Source organism: Epinephelus lanceolatus, chromosome 4, assembly GCF_041903045.1.
Source record: "Epinephelus lanceolatus isolate andai-2023 chromosome 4, ASM4190304v1, whole genome shotgun sequence".
Taxonomy (NCBI): domain Eukaryota; kingdom Metazoa; phylum Chordata; class Actinopteri; order Perciformes; family Serranidae; genus Epinephelus; species Epinephelus lanceolatus.
The window spans coordinates 537,340-563,309 of record NC_135737.1 but is presented as its reverse complement, the minus strand read 5'-3'; the positions used below and the strand labels follow the sequence as shown (position 1 = coordinate 563,309).

The following is a 25,970-nucleotide window of genomic DNA, read 5'->3' as shown; positions in this document are numbered from 1 at the left end:
TGTAAGAGAAATGTATCATAAAAATTATAATTGTGTGGTCTTATTGGGAAATCAGAAATGTGTTCCCTTACAAAATGTCTCACCTGTAAATATCGATAAAAATGTGACTGAGGAAGGTGATATCTAGCCTGGAGCAGAGGGAAAGAAGCAAAATTGTTATCTATGTAAAAATCTGAAATGCAACATAGGCCCCTCTCCCTCCAGTCCAAAAAAACCCCATCCGTCAGTCCTGGTTTGAACAAGTGATTGCCTGTTATTGGGGCATTTACCAAAACATTTGGTAATCCAAGGAATTTTCTCATTTGATTCAATATCTTCAAAGAATTACTAAGAACGAAATTGTAGCCAAATAACTTGTCAGACAGTTGTACATTTGAAAAGAGCAACGCTGGGAGCAAGGTTAGTGACACAGACATGGATTCAATCTTTAGCCAGAGTGGAGAGGAACAGTCATCCTAAGGAGGGCCCCACTGCCAGAAAATGAGAGCCCTCGCATTTGCAGCCCAGTAATAATGCCTAAAAACAGGGAGGCCGAGACCCCCACTTTTTAAATTCTTCTGCAGATGGGCTTTAGAAATGCGAGGGGGTTTATCTGCCCAGACAAATGACAGGACAACTGAGTCCAGTTGTTTAAAGAAAGATAATGGCAAATAAATAGGGAGGTTTTGAAAAAGATACAGGAAGCTGGGAAGTGCAACCATTTTAACGGCATTGATATGGCCAATCATTGAGAGAGGGAGCAGCTTCCAGTTCCTAATATTAGATTTTAGTTTATCCACCATATCCAAAAAATTCAATTTCAGTAAAAGTTTGGGGTTTCTGGAGATCTCAAGGCCACGATAATTAATATGGGTAGTAACTAATTTAAATGGTGAAGATTTCAAGAAAGTAGGACACATATTTGTCAATGGCATGAATTCACATTTGTCCCAGTTAATTGTATACCCAGACAATTTACTAAATGATTTTATATAATTCAGGAGGGTGGGAACTGACACCACTGGGTCTGATAAACAGATCAATAAATCATCAGCATACAGATTAACAAGGCTTTCAACATTACCAAACTTTACCCCATGAATACCTGGGTGACCCCTTATACCTATTGCAAGTGGTTCCAAAGTAATATCAAAAAGAAGAGGAGAAAGAGGGTCGCCCTGCCTTACACCCTGCTGCAACTCAAAAGGTTGGGATCTATCTGAATTAGTGAGAATAGAGGATACTGGTTTAAGATAAATTATTTTCACCCATTCAATTAAATTTTCCCCAAATCCAAATTGTTTTAGTGTCTTCAGCATGTAAGGCCATTTGATCTGATCGAATGCCTTCTGGGCGTCAAGAGATAAAACAGCAGCCTGTGTATTTTTCCCATGCACTGAGTATATTGTATTTAAAAGCAAACGGACATTACTAAAAGAAAACCGACCCGTCCAGTCTGATTAGGGTGTACAATCGTGGAAATATGCCTACCTAATTTTGTAGCCAAGACTTTAGTTATTATTTTCAGATCACAGTTTAAGAGAGCAACAGGTCGGTAACTTGCAGGATCAAACTCTTCCCTTCCTACTTTCAAAAGCAAGGAGATATTTGCTTCATATAATGAACTGGGGAGCGTCTTATTTCTCATAGAATCGTTCACCATTCTCAGCATGAGCGGAACTATTTTGTCAAGAAATGATTTATAAAATTCACAGCCAAAGCCATCTGGACCGGATGTTTTTCCAGAGGGGAAGGCTCGAATAGCACTCAAAAGGTCAGTTTTAGAGATTGGGTCATCCATATCATCTCTCGCTGCACTATCTAATTGGGGAACATTTAAATTGGCAAAAAAGTTACAGAAATCTGCTTCAGTGGCCTTTACTAGAATACAGTTCCTTATAGAAGTCCCTGAAGCAAGCATTTATCTCTCTCGGATTGGTTAGGAGTCTGCCTGATTTGGATTTTATCCTGTGAATGGCCTGTTTAGCCCTTTCACCTCTAAGCTGGCTAGCTAACAGTTTCTCTGGTTTATCTCCAAGTTCAAAATATTTCTGTTTAATTTTGAATAGAAGACTACCAACACGTTTATTAAGAACGGTATTATATTGATTGATTGATTGATTGATTGATGTCTTCGTCAGTAGTTTGGTTTTCAGAAGCCATCAAAGTTCTACTCCCAAGTCATGGGTTTATTGCCAAAAATGACCTTGCGTTCTGTTGACACTGCTTGTTTTATCGACATTTCGACTCCTACGAATAGGCTAATTCACACTGTCTACGTGAGCTGGAGGCCGACAGCGAGGGTCCGAGGTCCCGCCCAATGCTGCTTGCAGCTTTAATATGTATTAATGTTCATTAGGGGTTCAAGCAGAGCCCTATTGTTCTTGTTCTTTGCTAAAAGTGTTCATGCAGCAAAAAAGTCCTGCAAATTCCACCTACGTCTCAGGCACATAAAATGATACTCATTGACCTCAAGGTGGCACTGTAATGATCAAATTTACTTTTTTGCAATTATTGTGAACAACAGTTTGGTCTAATCAAAATTCTTTCATCATGTAAATCTCTCAGTTCATCTGCATCTTTGCTCAAATGGTCTCCTCAAAAAAATCTAGTTTTATGACTTTTTTCCTCAATATTATCAAAATCCTGTTTTCGAAAACTCGTCAGAAACCTTTGGGCCAATTATCGTGAAAATTTGCCATGATCATCTACAGACTTCGGTGATCTTAATTTATCAAGGAAATTTACATGTCAATCAGTAATAACTTATACATTTTCAGACTTGACTTTAAGGTCAATTTTACATAAATACTGATAAATCATAATTGGCTTAAATGTCCAGTGTGTTGCACTTAGGGGGATATATCAGCATAAATGGAATATAATATAAGTGTGTTGTCTTTATTCTCTAATCACCTGAAAATAATAATCTTTGTGTTTTGGTTACCTTAAAATGAGACGTTTATATCTACACAGGGAGCAGCTCATAGTTTATGGAGATCACCATGATGCACCACCATGTTTCTACAGTAGTCCTGAATGGACAAACCAAACACTGGCTCTAGAGAGGGACATTTGCATTTTTGCATTGGCCATTGTAGCAAGCAGCCATTATGTGATGTGCTGTGTTGGAAAAACACTGTTTTAAAGTGCTTTACTCAGTGTTTTGTTCGGAAAGGAAGACACCTGTGTGAATAATTAGGCTCACAGTAAAAACTTTCTGAACAATGAACACTGGAGGAATTCTAACTGGGAGAAGTTTTAGCTGGTTGCAATCTGCAATCGTCAACAATAGATACCACCAAATCCCCCTAAATCTGACACATTGGACCTTTAAGTGACAGTAACCAAACTTGGTGCACATGTTTGGATGCTAGGTCTGAGCTTGGCTGCGCAGTCTTGGCATATTCTGCCACTAGGGGGCATCACAAATTCAGTCCTAGAGTCATGCTTCTGGCAATGCATAAAATTTGGTAATGAGTGCTTAAAGTGGGCGTGGCTTATGACAACAAATCTAATTTCTAAACATTTTACATTCCGAACTCAAAAACAAACAAAAAAAATAAAATCAAACTAAATCACCAGTTTGTCCTACAAAGCTTAAATTTTTCTGCACATCCACTGAATTGTGTCAGTAGTTTGCCTCATTGTAACCTGCGGTCAATTCAGAGGTCTGTCACTATATTTTTCATACATACAGGGGCATGGGTGTCAAGCTGCTCATCTTTGTTCCGGAGCATCACATGACCATCACAACACACAGAACTGAAATGCATATTGCAGCAAAAATTGGTTAAAACCTTGATGTATATGATTTTCAGCTCTCTGCTGACATTTTGAAAGGTCCAAGTTAAGGAAGTGCTAAAACTAATTCAGGGAGTCTCTTTAAACTGCTCTGTAAATATCACTGAATGAGGTCATCTTTTTTATAATAATGAAGATAGATCTCCTGTACCTCCAGTTTAGACTAGCTGCAGATTTTTCTCCTGTGTGGAAACACTCAGATTCCAGCCTGATATACTGCTATAGGCATTCACTGGTGTTTCACCTCTTGGTGTTTATTGGTTATTGGCTTTATCCCATGGATGGAGGTAAAGTGTTCTTCTCTAGCATCTGTAGAGTCTGCCGGACGCCCTTCTCCACCCTCCGAAAGTGCAGCCTTTTCCAGAGGCTCTGCTGCTGCTGACGCCCCCACTCCAGATCCCTAAGGAAAACCTGCAAACAGAAAGACTAGGTGACACACACCCAACAATTCACCTGATGTAAAAATATTTTCACATCCAAAATTCTCATACTTCTTTTTGCTTTTAAATGAATGATTAATGGAACACTTTGTGATGTTTTTTTGATACTTTATCATTATTTATTATATTTATTATTATATTATTATTTATTATTATTTATTATATTTAGCCATGTAATTTGAGTTGATGTATGCTTGTGTAACTTAGGGCGCTTTTCCACTGGTAATTTGGTTCATCGGTTCAACCAAAAAAAGTAAAAACGATGTTACAGACATTGACAAGTCACTCAGCGATTGGACAGTTATGGTGATTTTTTTATTCTGCATCATCAGTGCATCGTCAGAACCCATGTAGTTACTGACAGAAATTTATGCATCACTTTAATGCTTCAGATGTATACATTTATATTCTTTGGTGAAAGAGCTCAGGAAGAAATATGCCGAACTAAGTGTAAGCATTATTAGTGGGCCTATTATTGGACTGCAAATCAAATGCATGTTGTAAATAATGACTACCGGGTAAAGACAGTAATGATTCAGGGCTTATTCCTGTGGGATCACTGTCACACACTTGTTAACAGACTAAATTAACTGACAAAGTACACAGAGGTAGATACAGGCACCGCAGTTTTAATGCTTATAAATCAGGGAAAATACCGGCACTGATAGCAATTATGCTACCATGGTTACCAAATGCATAAATAGGCTTTATACATAATACAGATCAATTTTATAATCAGCGGATGGTTTTATTAGTTGTTTAACTTTTGAAATTATGCTAAAATCACATATCTGCATATCCTGTGGCTGGTTCATTTGCTTCCAGGATACAAACAAACCACACCAGAGTCTACGTGGAAACCGACCAAGATCCACCTTTTCAGGTGGTCTCAGTACTGTTGTTTGGTTTGCACCAGGGTTTAATTTGCAGCCCAAACAAACCAGACTAACCGGGCAAATGGAAATGAGTTTGTTTAAACCGAACCAAACAGGTTAGGTGTGAAAGCTCCCTTAGTGTGTCACACTGAGTGTGTTTTGGGCTTTCCTCTCTCTGCCATTCTGAGTTTTTTTTCTTATTAGCCCACGTAGTCTATTGTACCTTAAGCTGCTGCTTGACACGTTCACGGTCCCAGGATGAGGCATTCTCCCGTATCACACTGAGGATGGGGTGCCAGTCCTCTGAGATGTCTGAGCCCTCAGTGACTGAAGCCAGGACCTTAACCCGCCGACCGCTGTGGCTCTTGGGTACACCTCGGACATACAGGGACTGCTTTCCCACATCACTGAGAGGGTTCAGATACAAGCTACAGAGAGACACAGGACACTACATCAACAAAGAAACCTAGTAAGAATGGATTACATGTGAAACAGCTAGCAGACTGTATACTGAGTTTCTCTTCAGTATTCATATTCAGTGCCCCTGTGTTGGTTTGCCATTGTTAATTGTGAGTAAATGTGAGTCTTAAGAGGAGATTTAAAAGAAGACACTGAGAGACACATATTTATTTTTATACTCTAGCTGTGCAGTGCTCTTGTCATGTTTTGGTGAAGCTATTGTAATATGCATTGTGGCTGCTGTAACATTTATTATGGCTTATAACACATAGGGTCCTTCTTGTTTCTGTTGTAACTAGTGCTTTGATAGAGCTATTGAAATGTGCAGTGCTCTTTTCATGTTTTGGTGAAGCTATTGTAATATGCATTGTGGTTGGTGTAAGATTTATGTTTCTGTTGTCATAATTTGGTTGTGCTGTATTCTGTCCAAGAGGGGGCGCCTATGGTTAATGGTGGAAGTAGGCTAAGCCTTTAGGATGAAGTTGTGTGGTGTTTGATTTCAGATTTTCGTGTTTGGGTAGACATACAGCTAGTATTATTAACTGAGGTTATTAGTCTGTCCTTTGAACGTGCCTGAATTTATGGGGGTTCTGCTGCTGCCTTATTATCTTGTGTGTTGTCCATTGTTATCTACTGTACCAGTGCAATTGCAGTGAGTTGATTGCGTGTAGGGCTGCACGGTATATGCGGTAGACGGTAGAAATGACATAAATTTGGCCCACGATAGAGATTTGCGCTCTACCGTCCTATCGTCGATGACGTCATCGCACCTACCTCAGTGTGAAAATGGCTGCGAGCACAGAGACAGCGGAGCAAGAGGAGCTGGTTCACGTCCGTGATTTAGCGTAGCACGTGCAACATGTGTTGCTGGAGAACTTGTGAGTGAGTGAGTTAATGTCTTATGAACAGCCCCGGACTTCTCAGACTCTTTTAGCGACTTACCGCTCAGAGGGAACTCATTCAGTGTCTCCTCTGGCAGCAGCACAGCGTCTCTCCCTCTCCTCTCTCGCTGTGCGCACACGGGAGTTGGTTTTCGGCAAGAGAGTTTGTCATAAACCTTTGGTAATGTAAACCTATGTGACGCTAGGGGCTCCACAAAAAACTCCATATGTGAGTGTGTGATAGTTGTGGTATCATAGCAGCCTGTCACAGGTTACAGTGTGATGATTAGAGGAGAAATGGCAGAGCATAAAGGTTCAGGTGGAAAAAACACAACTCAGTCATTTAGGATTTTGCTAAAAGAAGGAAATTACCTTTTGATATAGATCCCAGGGGACATTTTGCACCATAGAGTACTGGGTTTTAATTTTGAGTTTTGAGATCTGCATTCTGCACAATAAATGCTCTAAAAATACATTATATCTTTGCTTTTGTTTTTTTTTTTTTATTAGCACAAGGCTCTTTCTCAAACCTCCTCCCTAGTCTGGGGCCGTTTAGTGGCCGTTTTGGTAAGGAACCGGAACGAGGGCGAGAGAGACAGGATCCGGAATTTGATGGATGCGCCTTTCCGTCAAAATAAAAGCACCAAGCTAATAAAAATGCGGTGAAACTGGGCAAGAATATAATTTACAAGAAAAGCCCCAAGCCATTAAGTTAACCTTTTTCTTTTATTGTAAATCGATGGTGTGCCAGAATTTAAAGTTTTACTTGGGTGAACACTTTTACTGGTGAATTTGGTGAATTCCGGATCCGCTCTCTAGACCGGAACCAGAATCCAGACAAAATTCAGAGTTTTGTTGTTTTTTTTTTCCCCCACAATATTTTATTTGCAAATATGAGGTTTAACAAACATATGGCAGAAAATCACTGAACACTGAACAGACCAGGGGTACTAGAGTTCACTGCCAGACCTTTCAAAACTCAAATTAAATGCAGTCTTTAACAGGTTGAGTGTCTTTGCAGCTTTGTTGTTGTTAACACATTCAAGTGTTGTGCCGAACTGCTGGAGTTCAACAATGAAACGACGAAAGCAGGGTTTAGAGCCAGACCATTTTGATTTGTGTATATGAAACTTCCCAAGAATTAGAAGTTGTATTATGTAGGCAGTGTTGTTGTCCATCCTACTGAAAATAAAATATAGCATCACATCAAACACAGTAAGATTTACAGTAGTATTCATTTTCTCATTTACAAAGTCTTGCATATCATTCCAAAACTTCTTTGAATGGTGACAATGATGAAACAGATGAAATATTGTTTATTTGTCAACATTACAGAAAGTACAAGAATAGTCTATGTTTAACTTAAATCTCTCCAAGACCTCCTTAGCGGGATAAATTCAGTGTAACACTTCGTAAGATACTTCTTTCACTTTATTACTAATGCAATATTTATTTAAAACATTACAGGCTTTTTTCCCACTGTAAATTGCTCATGATAGACGACCAGAAGACTTTCGCTGCAGGGGCTACAGTATAGTTCAATGCGTTTCTAATGTGTCTGTTACTGCAAGGTTTATCTTGAATATTGATATCTCCAATAAAAGTCTGCCTAGAACTAAATGTTAGGTTACAGTTCTTTAAAAACAGAAGTGAACCGGCAGGAATTGCATTGAAGATAATGGCATATTCTTTAGGTGTGATTGTTATCTTGAATTTCTGAATAAATTCTGAATATGACATTAACACACCATTCTTATTTAATAACTGGCATACAAGCAAAATTTCATTGTCATACCATGAGCGATAAAACAGGGATTTTCTTTTGTGTAGAATATCCTTGTTATTCTAAATATAGTACCGATGAGGACTGAAGTTGTGCTTATAAACTAATAACCACTGTTACGTCTCCCTTGATGGCAAGGTAGAAAGGAGACATCAACACGACAATCAAAAAATAAGATGGAGTCAGAGCGGGTGTATACACAAAGAAAATGGTTTATTGGATAATTAAATCTACTAACAAAAGATCACAATTGTGGAGGAGGGTGGGACAAGGTGGTTGTGCCAAATAAACAGAAAGAGTTACAATAAAACTGGACCTAAACTGAGTCTGAACTTTAAACAAAACTCAAACAAAAACCTGACTCTCTTATCTATAAAAGAAGCTTAACCAAAATAAATACAGAGGTGGCACCAACCCTGCATCCAAGTTCACTCAACATGTGCAGCAGCTCTAGCAGGCAGAGGAGAAGAGAGTGATCACTGCAGGCATGGTCCTTTTATGCAAGAGCTCTGGATGTGATTGGCCAGTCTGCAACTCCCCACACTCTACAGGTGCAGGCCAATCAGGTTGATGGCACCTGGAGAGCAGAGAGGAGGAGAGAGAGAGAGAAGACCAGGAGGGAAAAACACACACACAAACACAACTGCACTTGGCCCCTGCCTGGCATGTAACAACCGCGCTAAGAGAGCTTGTTTGTGAAAATTAGCTAAACTAACTGGGATTTTATCAATGGGGAAATTGCATTTTAATAAAAAATCAATGCCACCAATCGAATTAAATAAATATGATGGGAAAGCATACCATATACTGTCAGGATTCTTTAGGAATTTAATAAGCCATTTAACTTTAAATGTATTATTTAATAAACTAAAGTCCAAGACCTCAAGACCACCTTGTTCCCTACTACGTTTGATTGTTTCTTTTCTGAGATAATGGGTTTTTTCCTCCAAATGTAGTATCTTATCCAGTTGTTTAATAACATTTGTTGGGACATTAAGTGATAATGATACATAGACAGATCTAGATATACCTTCTGTTTTTGATAGCAAGACCCTTCCAAATGAGGATATATCTCTCATTAACCATGAGTTCAATTTTAATTTTGTTTTTTCAATAATGGGATCAAAATTGGCTTTACTTCACTGTTCCGCATCATTGCAGATAACAACCCCTAGGTAGGTTACCTTTTCTTTAATTGGAATCCCATAACAGCTTGACAAATTACAACTTTTAATTGGAAATAAGACAGATTTATCCAAGTTAATCTTTAAACCAGAAACATCAGAAAATGCATTTATACAAGCCACAGCTTCTACAATTTGATTCTGATCTTTAAGAAAAATTGCAGTATCATCTGCCAGTTGACATAATTTGAAGTTCTTGCCTACTGCATTTATACCCATAAAGGCTGATTTTTTTTTAATCTGAGTGGCCATTGGTTACTAATATAAACAAAAAAAAGGAGATACTGGACAACCCTGTCTAATACCACGATGAATGTCAAACTGACTTGATGTGCCACATTTCAGTTTTACAGAGCTGGAAGAGTTCTTACATAGAGTTTGAATTGCATTACAGAAATATTCTCCAAAGCCAAAAAAAGAGATGGCTTTGTAGAAATCATAAATAAGATTTAACTGTCATCTGGTATTAAATCACGATAATCTATCATATCCAGTATTAGTCGAATGTTTTGCTAATATGTCTTTTTTGTATAAAACCAGATTGCTCTATATCTATTATTTGATCTAATCCATGTTTTAACCTCCTAGCAAAAATTAAAGCAAATAATTTTGCATCATTGTTCAGCAGACTGATAGGCCTCCAATTTGCTATGTGTAATCTGTCTTTTTTTGGTTTGGGAATTAATGTGATTACTCCTTGCCTTAATGTAGGAGGGAGCTTTAAACATGGCTAGTAGGAAAGGAGCAAGTTTAAGATTGAAAGTCTTATAAAATTCCCCTGTCAAACCGTCACTACCAGGAGATTTGTTTTCTTTAAGGGATTTAATACATTCATTAATTTCAGCCAACGATATCTCCTCTTCAGATGAGACTCTAAGATCATCATTTATTTTTCTTGAATCTGCTGAAATATTGTCTAAAAATGGTTCAATATGGGAGGGTGTAAAGGTTGAAGAATATAAATTTTGATAAAGCTGAGCTACATGTTGAGAGATTTTAGGATCAATGGATTGTGCCATTGATAATCAATTTACTTACTGCTGCAAATTCTGCATTTCTAAAAATATCTAGTATTTTTCTTACCTTGCTCAAGCCATTTGCATCTTGATCTAATAAAAGCACTTCTAGTTTTCTCTTCATAAATATTCTCTAATTGGCTTTGCAACTTATTCAAATTCATCATCTCTTCATTAGTTAAATCATTACAGTTTTTTGTTTGCAGATTCAAAATATCTCTGATAATCTCAATTTCTTTCTGTTTTTTTCCAATTTGCCATGAATTTACCTTTTTTAAGTGCAGCTCTTCAAATATCATATTTCATTAGTTCCCAAATGTATCCATAAGAACCAGTAATACACACTTTATTCCAGTACTTGTCAATAATAATATTATTTTCCACTATGAGGTCTACATTCTTCAATAACAAGTTATTAAATTTCCAATAGCCTGTGTTGTTTTTCGCTGTGCATGAATTCTCTAGAATGATTTTGATGAAGATCCCTCTATGGTCTGTTAGAATTGCTGGTTCTATCAAGATATCTCCAACCATAGGGACAAGATCCTTAGAGATAAGCCAGAAGTCTGTGCGTGATAGTAAAGACATATTCTTATTACTCCAAGTATACATGTTGTTCTGTGGGTTTTTCTGTCTCCAAATATCGATTAAATTCATCCTTAAACAAATATTTTCCAGTTCACAGTTAGTAGTTGAATTTTTTGGAGGCCATCAATCCATAATTTCATCAAAAACAGTATTAAAATCACCTCCCCATATTACTTTAGCAAGTGGATAAGTTGAGTAAAGATGATATATTTTTGATTCAATACTTTGAAACAATGCTAAATTGGTGGTCTTATTGTTGGTAGCATAAATATTAATCAAAATAAATTGACTTTGATTCATATCAACAACTAAAATGATCCATCTCCCTGACATATCAGTTTCACTGTGTAATATCTGGCCTTTGAATTTGTCCTTTAATATGGCGACCCCTGCTGACCGATTATTTCCATTGGAAAACCACATTTCATTACCCCATTGATTTTTCCAAAAAGACTCATCTGCTGGACAAGCATGAGTTTCCTGTACAAAATGAAAATCAGCACCTTTACCTCTGCAATATAAATAAATGGCTTTTCTTTTAAATAGGTCTCGTATTCCCCTGGCATTTATAGAAAACACGGAAAGAGACATTAGAGCAAGGAAAAAAAGAAAAATTTCACTCTTTTTAGACTGAGTTTAACGTTTACGAAAGGCTATAGGGTTCTTGCATATTTAACATGTTGAATTAACAACAGCACAGCAAACCTTATTGAACAAGTTTGCATTCACTGTTGTAAAACAAGAGATTTTAATGAAAAAAAGCTATTTCAATTTCACATGTAACCTCATCGACACCTTAAATGATGTTGATTTATCAAATAATAGTCAAATGTTCATGTAAACAACATTGAGATCGTTGTGAATTTAAGCTATTTTCACTTTCCTTTTCCATCAGGATGCAGTTCTTTCCCCTCAATAAACGCTCTGGCTCCACTGAAGTATGCAGACTTGCCCTCTTTTCTTGCCTTCTCCACTGCTGGCGACAGGCAGCTTCTGGCTTCTCTGTCACTGGCAGTGAGGTCCTCCTTGAAGCTGTATCCTTTACTTTTCAAGAAGTCGTTCTGTTTCGCAGACTTCCATGTCAGGTCCCTCGATGTTCTCGACACAAATCTTATGATTATCGGACGTGGTCGCACATCTCTGCGACGTCCAACACAGTTGCCACCTCATGTTTATCCTTCTCTGAGACTACTGCTTTGCAGATTTCTCTGGCTTTGAGCTTAACATTCTCGGCAGGATTCTCAGCAACACCATAAAGGCAAAGACACGATCTCCGGCTGTATCTCTCTTGCTCAATAATCCTTTCTTCCATTGTTGTCATCTTTTTCTTTAGCTCAGCATTTTCAGTTTTCAACTTGTCACTTTCCTTTCTCAAGTCTATCACATCATTATGGATTGAATTAAGGGCCTCACTCACATTTTCGATTTCAGCCGAGTTTTTCTTGACCATGCTCTCGAGTTGATCTGCTCTTTCATTGATTTTTCCAGAGAGAATCTCTATGATGGTATTTTGTACTTCAATCAGTGAAGGTTCCGTAGGTGATGAGGTATTTTTCAACTTTTTGGCAGGTTGAGTTTTAGTGGGTGTGTTTTGGAGGAAGTAACAAACTCCGCCATCTTCAGCATTGCAGTCATAACAATGCATTTCATGTATTGTTCTCTTGTCGCTTGCGGTTTGTATTTCCATATCTTCCAGAATCTTTTGTAGCTCTTGCGTAGCCATCAACTTAGCTAGCTTGATGTTAGCTCTGAGTTAGAAGGCAGACTTACTTTAGAAGTTGAGAACTTGTCAGAAACAAATTATTGTCGATGTAACATAAATTAAGTTCTTGGGGAAACTTGGAGTAGTCGTTTGCTGTGCAAATTGTTGTTAAAAGTGTAGAATTTTGTGAGAATTGCCTTTGCCAAACCTCCGCTGCAAGAAACATGTCCACTCAGAGTGCCATCTTGGCTCCGCCTTGACAAAATTCAGAGTGAATGGAAACCAGGCTCTTCCCCGTACGTGAAGAGCCTGGTGACGCAAGGCTACCCCCTCCCCAGCAGCACAGTATGCTCTGATTGGTCAGCTCAGTCAGTCTATTGTGATTGGTGCAACGCTTAGAACGTGAATCGGAAATGTCATGCCACTTACCTTATCTGTGACTGGCGTAAGCGACACCGCTGAGGCTAAAGCTAAAGTTAACTATGGCAGCTCAATTTGAGTGAAGAAGCACAAATTGACAGACAGCTGCGAAACAAACACTGGAGCAGGACGTTTCTCCTCAGTGGTAAGTTTTTATTTTATAGCCGTCTTGTATTTCAGCTGTAACATGATAACTGTGACTTATCTGACGTTATGGGAACAACTCTATGTCTGTCCTCTGACTGAATGAAGTTGAAAAGGTCTGCTGCAGAGTACAAAAGGTTTCTAACAATATAGTCAGTTACAACATAACGTGGAAACACCAACAGCAGCACTCAGCTGTTATATGACATAGTGTAAAGAAAAACTCATTTTTAATCTAAACAGCCTTATCGATCAGACTAATGGAGCTTGTGTTGGGTATGCCAAAATAAATTCTGCTTATAACACATTCCTCGTTAAAAACACAAAAGATTTAACCCATGAATTCATCAATTCTACCACAGCAGACTGAGATGACAGCTTTTTGTATTATACAAAAACAAATTAATAGAAATAACTGGTACCTTCAGATGTCTTAGCTGTAATGTTTACTGAAACCATTCTACTAAAATGTAGCTGCATTTTATAATCATCTTCACCTTGTGTTTGTAATCTACAATATGTACAATGTACCAATGTATCAGTTTTTCCACAGCATTTATATGTAAGCAAAGTTTCATAGTAAAACACGTTGCTCCCTGGATCAGTATTTGTTCTATGCAGTGATGTTGTCTCCTGAGTCTTTATTTGCAATTTATATTCTAACATTTTTATAAATATTTATAAAACAGTATGACTTGTGTCTTTTTTACCCATTAGGTTTTGGGGTAATGTACCAGGTTCCAGTTCATCCTACATATATGATACACCATCCAGGTCTGGAGCCCGACTGTTTGAATCCGTACACCCCACAGAACATCTAACATTTACAGGTATGACTATGGATACTAACAGCACAGAACTGAAGAAAAGTGTTTTTATGACATATAATGAGAATATAATGTAATGTGTAAACTCAATTCTGAACACTAAAGATTCATTATATACATATATATATATATATATATATATACACATATATATATATACACATATATATATATATATATATATATATATATATATATATGTACATACATATACAGTACAGGCCAAAAGTTTGGACACACCTTCTCATTCAATGCGTTTTCTTTATTTTCATGACTATTTACATTGTAGATTCTCACTGAAGGCATCAAAACTATGAATGAACACATGTGGAGTTATGTACTTAACAAAAAAAGGTGAAATAACTGAAAACATGTTTTATATTCTAGTTTCTTCAAAATAGCCACCCTTTGCTCTGATTACTGCTTTGCACACTCTTGGCATTCTCTCCATGAGCTTCAAGAGGTAGTCACCTGAAATGGTTTTCCAACAGTCTTGAAGGAGTTCCCAGAGGTGTTTAGCACTTGTTGGCCCCTTTGCCTTCACTCTGCGGTCCAGCTCACCCCAAACCATCTCGATTGGGTTCAGGTCCGGTGACTGTGGAGGCCAGGTCATCTGCCGCAGCACTCCATCACTCTCCTTCTTGGTCAAATAGCCCTTACACAGCCTGGAGGTGTGTTTGGGGTCATTGTCCTGTTGAAAAATAAATGATGGTCCACCTAAACGCAAACCGGATGGGATGGCATGTCGCTGCAGGATGCTGTGGTAGCCATGCTGGTTCAGTGTGCCTTCAATTTTGAATAAATCCCCAACAGTGTCACCAGCAAAACACCCCCACACCATCACACCTCCTCCTCCATGCTTCACAGTGGGAACCAGGCATGTGGAATCCATCCGTTCACCTTTTCTGCGTCTCACAAAGACACGGCGGTTGGAACCAAAGATCTCAAATTTGGACTCATCAGACCAAAGCACAGATTTCCACTGGTCTAATGTCCATTCCTTGTGTTTCTTGGCCCAAACAAATCTCTTCTGCTTGTTGCCTCTCCTTAGCAGTGGTTTCCTAGCAGCTATTTGACCATGAAGGCCTGATTCGCGCAGTCTCCTCTTAACAGTTGTTCTAGAGATGGGTCTGCTGCTAGAACTGTGTGTGGCATTCATCTGGTCTCTGATCTGAGCTGCTGTTAACTTGCTTTTTCTGAGGCTGGTGACTCGGATGAACTTATCCTCAGAAACAGAGGTGACTCTTGGTCTTCCTTTCCTGGGTCGGTCCTCATGTGTGCCAGTTTCGTTGTAGCGCTTGATGGTTTTTGCGACTCCACTTGGGGACACATTTAAAGTATTTGCAATTTTCCGGACTGACTGACCTTCATTTCTTAAAGTAATGATGGCCACTCGTTTTTCTTTAGTTAGCTGATTGGTTCTTGCCATAATATGAATTTTAACAGTTGTCCAATAGGGCTGTCGGCTGTGTATTAACCTGACTTCTGCACAACACAACTGATGGTCCCAACCCCATTGATAAAGCAAGAAATTCCACTAATTAACCCTGATAAGGCACACCTGTGAAGTGGAAACCATTTCAGGTGACTACCTCTTGAAGCTCATGGAGAGAATGCCAAGAGTGTGCAAAGCAGTAATCAGAGCAAAGGGTGGCTATTTTGAAGAAACTAGAATATAAAACATGTTTTCAGTTATTTCACCTTTTTTTGTTAAGTACATAACTCCACATGTGTTCATTCATAGTTTTGATGCCTTCAGTGAGAATCTACAATGTAAATAGTCATGAAAATAAAGAAAATGCATTGAATGAGAAGGTGTGTCCAAACTTTTGGCCTGTACTGTATATATATATATATATATATATATATATATATATATATATATATGTATATATATAAAAACACATATAGAAATGACAAGTAAGTCTTTTGTCAAATGAACTTTATTTTTAGCACATGTAAAAAAAGAAAAACTACAAAAAAATGTATAAATAATATACAATAGATAGAAATATAAATATAAACACAGCAGTGTTTTATCTGCAACACTAATAGCGTGCAATTCTTTCCATTCAGGTGTCCATCCCGTTCTGTGTTTGACACGCCACGAGTTTTCCTGATCCAGCTGGTCACTGCTTTGGTCTCCAACCGCCCCTTGGCTGAAGTGAGAGTCGTGTAAGGCAACCACTTCCCCCTTTGAAATTCTCTGATACTGGGATGCCAGGTCCTTTGGGCTGGGGATTATGGGGGAAGACTCATTAGGTCATCTAAAGTCTGTAAATTATTGAATTTAAATATTGATTTCCTTGTGTGTAATTTAAGTGCTTCCCTGAATCCACCTTTCTTGTTTATATTTCAAGTGTTGCCACAACTATTTAATACTTTTTATCTGATGTTATTATTTTGATAATAAAAATAAAATCATTTACAAATTACTGCATATAGGGTCTGTTTTAATGCCTTTTCTAAGGGTAAAATGAAACTTAAAGAATACATTTTTGCTCAGGTTCCTCTGTAACAACAGAGTCACCAGGGTTACATGTTGAGTCATGGGGGTCTGCCAGCTCTGTTTAAGTTTCTCCCTTTTTCACCTTTTTTTCCCCTGCTCTAACATCATAACAAAGTCAAAGGCATGTGATAATGTGATGCAGAAATATATATTCTGAAGCTTCTGGGACACATCATTTCAGTACTGTAAAATATTTCCAGATACTGTATCTCAAACACAAAAACACATATAATGTCTGTATTACGTACCATTGCTTCTTGGGTTGCTCCGTCAGAGTAGCCCTGTACAGCTGTGTGCTGATCACTACTATCTTCTGAGATGCTACAGACTGTGTGCCCACTGAGACAATTTGTGGAGGGTCCTTTTGACATCCTACATCCTGGAATCTGGCTGTAGTAGGGTTGGGTCGGTTCTCGGTAATACCAATTCGGTCCGGTACTCCGTCTTGGACCGGGTTTTATTTTTTGAGACCGACCGGACTGCATACTCGGGCAGAACGTACGCGGAGCGGACGCTGCGGAGGTCCGCCCGGTAAAAGTGAACATCCGCAAGCCCTGTGCGCGCAAAGCACGACCGCGCAGACTTTGCTCCGCGCACCAGTGTCACACAAAAGACTGTTCGGCATGTATTTTTCACATCACGGGAATTTTTCACGGACATTTTTACACGTAGTCCACTCCGCTTATAGTAAGCCCGAGTCTGTGAGCATCTGTGTCTGCCTCTTCACCAAGCGCACAGCAAGCAGGAGAGAGAGGGGGTGGGGCGGGGACTGAGCTAGGAGGTGCGAGTGCGCATGCGCCTCTACTGTAGCCTGGAGTTTGTTTAATAGTGACGGGGAGTCGATAATGGCGGACAATTTAGTCTCGACAAAATCAAGGAATGCGCCACTATGGCAACGCTTTGGCTTTGAGCCAGACGAAGGAGGCAACCATTGTCTGCACTGATTGAGTAAGCTGCAAAATTTATTTGTAAGGAATAAAAGAAATAACTTGATACGGTCACTCTGTTGTCCTATGGTCATTTTTTATTTTAAATGAGTCAATTGCGCCACCAAGTGGCGAAAATCCGGTATTACCGACTACTACTTTTATCAATACTTCTTATTGCTTCTTTTTCATTTCTAAATAATTACTTTTTAGAAAATATACTGATTTAAAAAAGAATACATTCAGAACAGGATAACTGAATATTTCGAATATACCTTAATGTTTCTAGAGCAGCAACAGTAATTTTTACAACAGCAACATTAATTTATAAATAATATTCCTGACATGACAATACTGAGTGAAGTTTATCTATCCTCTATCCTGCTGTCCTCCTATCCTCTGTCCTCATGTCCTGTTCCCTCTCCGCTGATAAGTATCTGCCTAATTTTACGATAAGTGTCAAACTAAGTTAGTCTACATACAAGCAGCTGTCATTTGAGCTTATTAGTAACAATTCGCTATCAGCCAAACTAGCATGCTGTCTAAGTAAGCGTGTAAGACATAAAACGTTTGATAAAAGCCGATTCACAATCAAATCAAATCACACAGAGTACAGCCAAACATTTTGACAAATAAATGCAGGTCTGATTGCTGCCTGTCGGCTAATCACTCAAGCAAGTGGCAGTTAGCCTAACTACTCAGATGAGGCATCACTCATAGACATGTTGAAACTTTTGTCAATACGGACATGCTGCAAATTGTTAGGTCTATTAGATTCTCCACAATTTCATTGTTAAATTCATCTTCCTGAGACTAGCAGTGTGACTTACTGTGTGCCAAATAGCAAAAGCGTTTCAAAACAATAGCTTAGCCAGTTAGCCATGACCTACAGCTATAACGCTGTGTAAAACATGAGCAAAAGGGAGAAATAGGTCCTCCTTAAAGTCGATTCACAATCATTTGCAAGATCAGAAACGTATTACACAAAATGTTTGGATACTACTGTAACTTGTGGTGTGATGTACCCATAATTGGGTATAACGCGTTACAAAGTAATCAAATACTTAATTACATTTTCAAACAAGACATCAGTTACTTCCGTTACTTTTAGAACGCTGGTCCTTCAGCTCCGAAACAGCAACGGCTGTCGTTTGGTTCTAATAACGGAGATAACGTTAAACCTATCAGTCTGAAAGAAGCCACAGAGCTTGTGGCTTGCTATATGGTCGGACAAAATGCTGCCGTTGTCTACGGTGGAGTCTAAATAGGTGGAGTAGGACTTGCTGACAGACATATTTCAGACTCAGGACTTGCATTATGCCTGGTACACGCTACACGCTGGTACTCATCAATTATCCCCGGTCGTCTTTTACGGCGTGTGTGATGTCATCGGGTTATTCTTGTCCTATTTTTATTACTTTCACTATTATTTGAGTCACTGTGTCTGTTCATGTGCCAGCCGACATGTTGTTGTAGTCACCTAAAAGCGTCAGCAGATGGCAGGAGCTACATTTGAAGCGCCATATGTAAACTATCAAGCTACTGTATCTTCCACAGGAAGTTCTGACAAATGTTTCAGTATAAAAGCCTATTTAGAAAATGGAGGGATTCTCTTAGCCGAGGTTATAAGGGGCTTTTAATTTGAAACAAGTATTGAGTTTGAAATGACGGTGCAATATGTTAACTTTATAAAGACAACGGAGTGGATAAAAAGTAAATATATAAATACACAAAGGGATTAATAAATAACGGACCGTCTATAATGTAGTTTGTTTCAAATGAAGCTGGGAGCTAATGACAGTAACGTTAACTCAGCGGGTTGACAAAGTGCCTCTGCTGTTTCACAATATTAAAAATGCTGGGGTGTTGTTGTCATACAGTTGTCTACGGCAGCAGATCGCTCTGTGTTTCTACTGGTCAAAGTGATGACTGTGATGGGAGAATTGAATCTCAGTGAAGGGCAAGTGGTCCATAACTTTAATTTTGGAGACAAAAAAATGTAGGCTTAGTGCCCTGTGGTCCATTGCCCAATAGGAAAGGTAGAATACTCAAAAGTATTTCAAAAGTGCTTGAGTTACTTTTCTCAGGGAGTAACGGTGGAAGTACTTTTAAAGTAATTGTGTTACTTTACTCAGGGAGTAACGCAGTAAAGTAACTGGTTACTTTTTTAAAAAGTAACGCAGTAACGTACTTTGATTACTTTTAAAGTAACCCTTACCCAACACTGGATGTACCAAAAGCTACGGTAGCAGCTAGCTAACCTTTGCCGTCTGAACTTGTAGTCTCGACCACACACTTGTTTCGCACTGGACTGTTTTGTGCACAACATATTTCAGTTTAGAAATCATTTTCAAATGCATTACTTTCACAAGTTCCCAATTCTTAAACCTGGCGGAGAGTGTAGCTGGTTGTTGGGTTTGCAGGAGAAACCATGCTGACTGCAAACTAACTAGAAGCTAGCGTTTAACACACGCTACAACACGCACGAGTTCACGCTAATCTACAAAACAAACGCACATCTTATTATTTGTATACTTACATGTCCCTCGTCTGCAGGTATTCCATGCAAAGTTGGAAGTGACCCCTTGTTTAGAAAAAGTCTCCCAACTAATCCTGCCTTGTACTGACCGAGGTTGGAGAAACAGTCAGTCTCGAAATGGTTAGCACACACCAACAGTTTTTTGCCAACTGTAGCTGGGACGTTGCCTTCAAAAATGAATTCAATTCACGGCGCTCTTCTGTCCTCTGCAGCTGGGATCTCTGAGAAGGTAGCGCTGTATCTGGTGGGTGGAGCCACTGTAGGTATGCTCTGATGGGATGGGGTGGTGGGTGGGAAATATTCAAATGTACCGGCCAATGACATCATTGTCTGCGCTGAATTTGACTGGCTCATCTGGAAACTGCAGGTGGGGTACTTTCAGAAATCCGTATCTCACTTGACAAAGCATGGACGGTCTTATTTCACAGTTTGTATGCGTGTGGCAGCACCGGAGACCCAAAATAACACCCCAAATCCCAATCCTGGATATACATATGGGATATACACACCCTCTGGTTCCCAACCCAAGTCCCTATGGACTGAGCTACTGCCTGTCTGTTTATGGCTTTTTATCTTACTTGTTGGGGTTAATGATGTGAGCTTGCTTTAAGGTAATACAATCTTAACTGTAATTTTCCATATGAATGCAAAAAAATGTTAGACAACTTGATTTAAAAAATGTACTAATATGATCTTTGAGGGGGACAGACTGTGACACTCGTGTGTATGTCTATGGCACCCAAAATGAAACTACATGAATACAGCCACAGATGAAGAGAAGAGCTGCTTACTGCACAGTATGAAGGCTGGGATGTTCCCTGCAGGCATCCACTAGAGTCAGGGCAGCATTGTCTCCAATGTTGTTATAAGCCACATTGAGCTCCTGGAGTGCTGTGTGCTGCTGGAGCTTCTCAGCAAGCTCCAAGGCCCCCTGGTCCCCCAGCCCAGTGTGCATCAGGGTCAGGTGTGTCAGGGACTGGTTCTCTGGTAAAGCCTCCAGCAGGGTGCAGGCTCCAGACTCCAGCAGAGGGTTGTCACACAGTCTGAAAAACACATTGCAATAAGAAAACGTTGGTAGTCTTCTACTCTACTCTATGCTGTAAAGCCCTCGGTGGCAAATTGTGATTTGTGATATTGGGCTTTAAAAATAAAATTGACTGATTGATTGAATTGATACTCAGAACACACTGTACATGCAGGCTTGAGAGGGACACAGAAAGCCTGTGACTGTGACGGACTAATGGACTCTGTATTATGGACAAACTTATGGTGGTTTCACATGGCAGGGGTACGTACTTACAGTAAACTGAGGCAACAGCAACCTTGACCATTTAAGCTGTGCTGGTATGGCACAAATGCTTTACCCTTGGGATGTACCCATTGTGAAATTATGGCCTGCCAATGTTTTGTTATTGTTTATTTTGCTTTTGCTGTTATGTATTCCCCCTCTTGTGCCAGAAAAGCAAAGAAACGTCCATTAAAAAAATAACTGCTCAGTTTTAAAGTCATTCAGTCCTTCATTACACTACCCCTACTAAAGAAGAATGGTCTTGACTCCTCTACACTGAATAACTACCGCCCTATCTCAAGTCTGCCATTTATAGGTAAAATAATAGAGAAAACTGTCTATAAACAACTCAGTGATTTTCTAACCAAAGGTAACCTGTTTGACTGCTTTTAGTCTGGATTTCGAGCTAATCATAGCACAGAGACCGCGCTTATCAAAGTCCTAAATGACATTCACCTCAACACAGATGCAGGCAAAGTTTTAGTCCTTGTCCTACTGGACCTAAGTGCAGTATTTGACACCATCGACCATGACATACTCCTGGATAGACTTGAAAACTGGGTAGGCCTATCCGACACAGTACTACAGTGGTTCAGATCCTATTTACAAGATAGGGACTATTTTGTTTCCCTCAGCAGCTTTACATCTGATTGAACAAGCATTAAGTGTGGTGTCCCTCAAGGGTCAATTCTGGGCCCACTCTTATTTATTTTATACATGCTTCCATTAGGCAAGACGACACACAGATCTACATATCTCTCTCCCATGACGACATTGCACCAGTTAACTCCCTACTGGATTGCATGGAACAAATTAATAACTGGATTTGTCAAAGCTTTCAACTAAACAAAGACAAAACTGAGACTATTATTTTTGGAGCTAAGGAAAAAAGGACAGGTGTTGGTGTCCAGCTCAAAGTGCACTCACAGGTCAGAAACCTCTGTGTCATTTTGGACTCAGACCTAAGTTTTAATGCATACATTAAGTTAATAACCAAAGCAGCCTATTTTCATCTACAAAACATAACTAGAATTAAGGGTGTCCAAGCATGATCTGGAAATTCTTATCCATCCAGCAGATTAGATTATTGTAATGGCCTGTTCTCTGGACTTTCCAAACAGGCACTCAAACAACTCCAACTCATTCAAAATTCTGCTGCTAGAGTCCTGACAAACACCAGGAAGTTTGCTCATATCTCCCCCAGTCTTAAATCACTACACTGACTGCCTGTTTCATATTGAATAGATTTTAACATCCTGCTCCTAGTTTACAAGACTCTTAATAGCATGGATTCAAAATACATCTCAGACATGCTAATACCATACAAGCCCACTAGATCTCTACGGTCACCAGAGAGCGGCCTTTTATCTGTCCCCAGAGTCAAAAGTAGACGTGGCGAAGCGACCTTTAGCTTTTTTGCCCCCGAGAGCTGGAACAAGCTTCCTTATGATCTCAGACATACTCCCTCCACTACGTGTTTTAAATCCAGACTGAAAACATTTCTCTTTTCACGCGCCTTTGATTAGATGTCACACTGTACCCCACCCTTTTAACCATCCTGGAGCTATTTTATTGATTCTATCTCTCATGAATGTGTGCATGTGTATGTATGCGTATATCCGTCTAGGCATGTATGTTTGTGTATATAGATGTATGTGTGTATACGCATGCATGTAAGTTTGTACGTGTGCGTATGCGTACATTTGTTTTTTATACTGTTTTCCTACCTCTTGTTATCTTATTGTATCTTGCACCATTGTTTCAAATGGTGTAGCACTTTAACCTGTACTTTTGCACTTTGAACTGCATTTCGCCTGACTGAAACTGTGTATCTGTGAAGCACTTTGAGTTACATTTACTTGTATGAGAAGGTGTTATATAAATAAATGTGATTTGATTTGACTGTTTGAGCACAAATTCAATCAGACACATTTATGAAACAACCTTTAAATATATATATGTGTATATATATATATATATATATATATATATATATATATATATATATATATATATATAATGATGGAAATGCCTTTATTATGTTAAAAAAAAGTAAATTGACAATTGATGACAATTCAAAATATAAAAATATTATGTAATACAGCCACAAGCTGCATTGAGGGTTCAAGCCCTTTCTTGGCCAACAGACAGACCCAGCTCAACTGCCATAAATGAAAGCCCTTGACAGAATTGAGTGGGTTACTTCAGCTGATGTAATGTTGTTAAAAGAAAGAGTGAGACAATCACACTCTTGTTTCATCATTAGAGTATATGCAGCATTTCAATAATTGCACACTCAAAGCCATTGATTTGTACCCCCTTTACCGAATGTGAGCAAAACTTGGTGGGTATGTTCGGGATTTAGTGCAGGATGTCTTTCCCGAATTCAATCAGGATCGCTCAAAATTTGAGTTATGGCAAATTTCCCTCTGAGCCCCGTCCTTTGCAGACTTTTTGATTGATGGTGGCCATGTTTTTTTGACCAATCTTGCTTTCTAGTTGGATTGTGTTTCTCTATCCCACAATGCTGCATACAAAGTTAAGTGTTTATAAAGTCCATATGCAAAAAAAGTATTTTTATTTACTGTTTCTCACATTATGCATAATAGCAAAACATAATTTGTGGTGGCCTTACTTGTCCAACAGGCTTTACTGTAGTGTACAATGAGATGTCAGATTTCAAGTCAATCAGACTCTCAGTTTAAGGGTCGTGGCCTTTAAATTTTTCAGCTGTTAATTATAGTGCCACAATCAGGCTGATTGAGATCAAATACGATGCAAAGCATCTGGACAACATTTCCAGTTACGGTGCCAAGTTTTAAGTCTCTAGCTCATTCCAGCTCACTGGGGAATTGTGCAAAGTTATAATACAGTATTATGCTTAACAGGCCATGTCCACATGCACCAATCAAACTCCCACCTCAGAGCTTGATCGATACTTGCCCCCAGGGCATATGCACCAGATTTGGTGAAGTCCAGTCCCCCTGGTTTTGAGGTACACATTTGTGGTATCTTTAGCGCCCTCTGTGAGTCAGGCTCAAAATGCATTGGTGCATGTATTCTCCAACATGTACTGAGAAATCTTACGGCCAATGTACTGCTAATTCCCGTCGTTTGATTAGGTTTTTGATGGCGCACACGTTTTCTGACCAGTCTTGTTCATTTACAGTAGGATGGTGTATCTCAGTCAGACCAGGCTGTGTTCCAAATTAAGTGCTGATAGAGTCAAAATCCCAAAAGTCTATTAATATCACTGTTTTTTACATTATGCAATTTAGCAAAAAAATCCACCATGGTAAACATGTATTGTCCAAGAGAAGCTTTTTTTGTAGAGCACATTGATCTGGATACGTATGTCAATTGGGGCAGCTGTGGCTCAGGAGGTAGAGCAGGTCGTCCAGATTGGTGGTTTGACCCCAGCTCCTCCAGTCTGCATGTCAAAGTATCCTTGGGCAAGACACTGAACCCTAAATTGGTATGTGAGTGTGTTTAAACTGAGTAGCAGGTGGCACATTGTATGATAACCTGTGTGTGTAAATGAGTGAATGTGACTCTGTAGTGTAAATGCCCTTTAAGTGGTTGGAAGACTGAAAAGACTCTACACAAGTGCAAGTCCATTTATCATTTACCAAATTTCAAGTCAACTGGACTTACAGTGGAAGGGGCTTGGCTTTCCAAAATCGCGTTTTTGAGCATTAATTACATAAATATTTCTTGGTAAGCATTTCCATATAATTTGTAGTTTATGGGCCAAGTTTCATATTTCTAGCTCATTCCAGCTCACACCAATATGGGCTTCCCTATAAGACAATTAAGAGACTGCCACAAACTCGATAGTGTGCTGCTCCTTTGGGACTTGAACCCTAATAATAACTAAAACTGGAAGCAGTGATGAAAGGGCCCTCTTACTTTCTCGCATATCAAGGCTATCAGCAAGATTCCAGACGACGTGGCATTTCTGTGACAGTCAGACATTGCCCACAGGAGTTAGATATTTTTTTTCTGTGGAGTGGGCTGTGCTGAAATGTTGAACCACTTCCTTCATGGTGCAACAGAACATGTGCTACACATGCATTATGTTGCGGCATGTCAAATATGGACCATGCAAGGTAAAATCCATGTAAATCGAATAATGATTGTCACACAATGCCTACATCCTGTTGCCTTCCTATTGCCTTTTGCCTGACTCAAGGTTAGCACGTAGATGTCTTGTGGTCAGGAATCTTATCCAGCATGCAGCACATCTGAGACAGATTTGACAATGGACAGTTGAGTTACAGCAGCTTCCTGTTAATGTGGAATCATGTAAATTGTCTGTAGCAACACCATTCCTGAGTTTGTAAAAGTATAAATCATGTACTGAAAGTTAACACCGAATGTGTACAACTTCCTGTTGGGTTTTGAGCATGGCCCCAAGAAACTTTTTTTTAAATTAAAAAAATAAATAAAAAAATTAGGGCTTCTTTTGTCTGCAATCAATACGACAGTTTTTTAGAGAGGGGGAGAGAGAGAGGGGATGACATGAAGTAAAAGGCTATGGGTCGGAATCGAGCCCAGGGGTGCTGCGGAAAGGACAAAGCCTTTTTACAGTACATGGGGTGCCTGC

The 25,970-nt window shown here is 39.1% G+C and overlaps 1 protein-coding gene across 4 annotated transcripts in view; it reads right to left on the bottom strand.

Annotated features, from left to right (window-relative positions):
• Nucleotides 1-2,458: 2,458 nt before the first annotated feature.
• nlrx1 (NLR family member X1) overlaps nucleotides 2,459-25,970 on the bottom strand; it is a 125,914-nt gene continuing 102,402 nt past the window's right edge. For all 4 annotated transcript variants that reach the window (XM_033631404.2, XM_078166820.1, XM_078166818.1 and 1 more), the window contains 3 exons: nucleotides 20,868-21,119; nucleotides 5,322-5,526; nucleotides 2,459-4,194 (listed from right to left, as the gene is read on the bottom strand). In XM_033631404.2, the coding sequence (XP_033487295.2) occupies nucleotides 4,054-4,194; nucleotides 5,322-5,526; nucleotides 20,868-21,119 (598 nt within the window). In that variant the 3' untranslated portion in view covers nucleotides 2,459-4,053. The remainder of the gene's footprint in view (nucleotides 4,195-5,321; nucleotides 5,527-20,867; nucleotides 21,120-25,970) is intronic.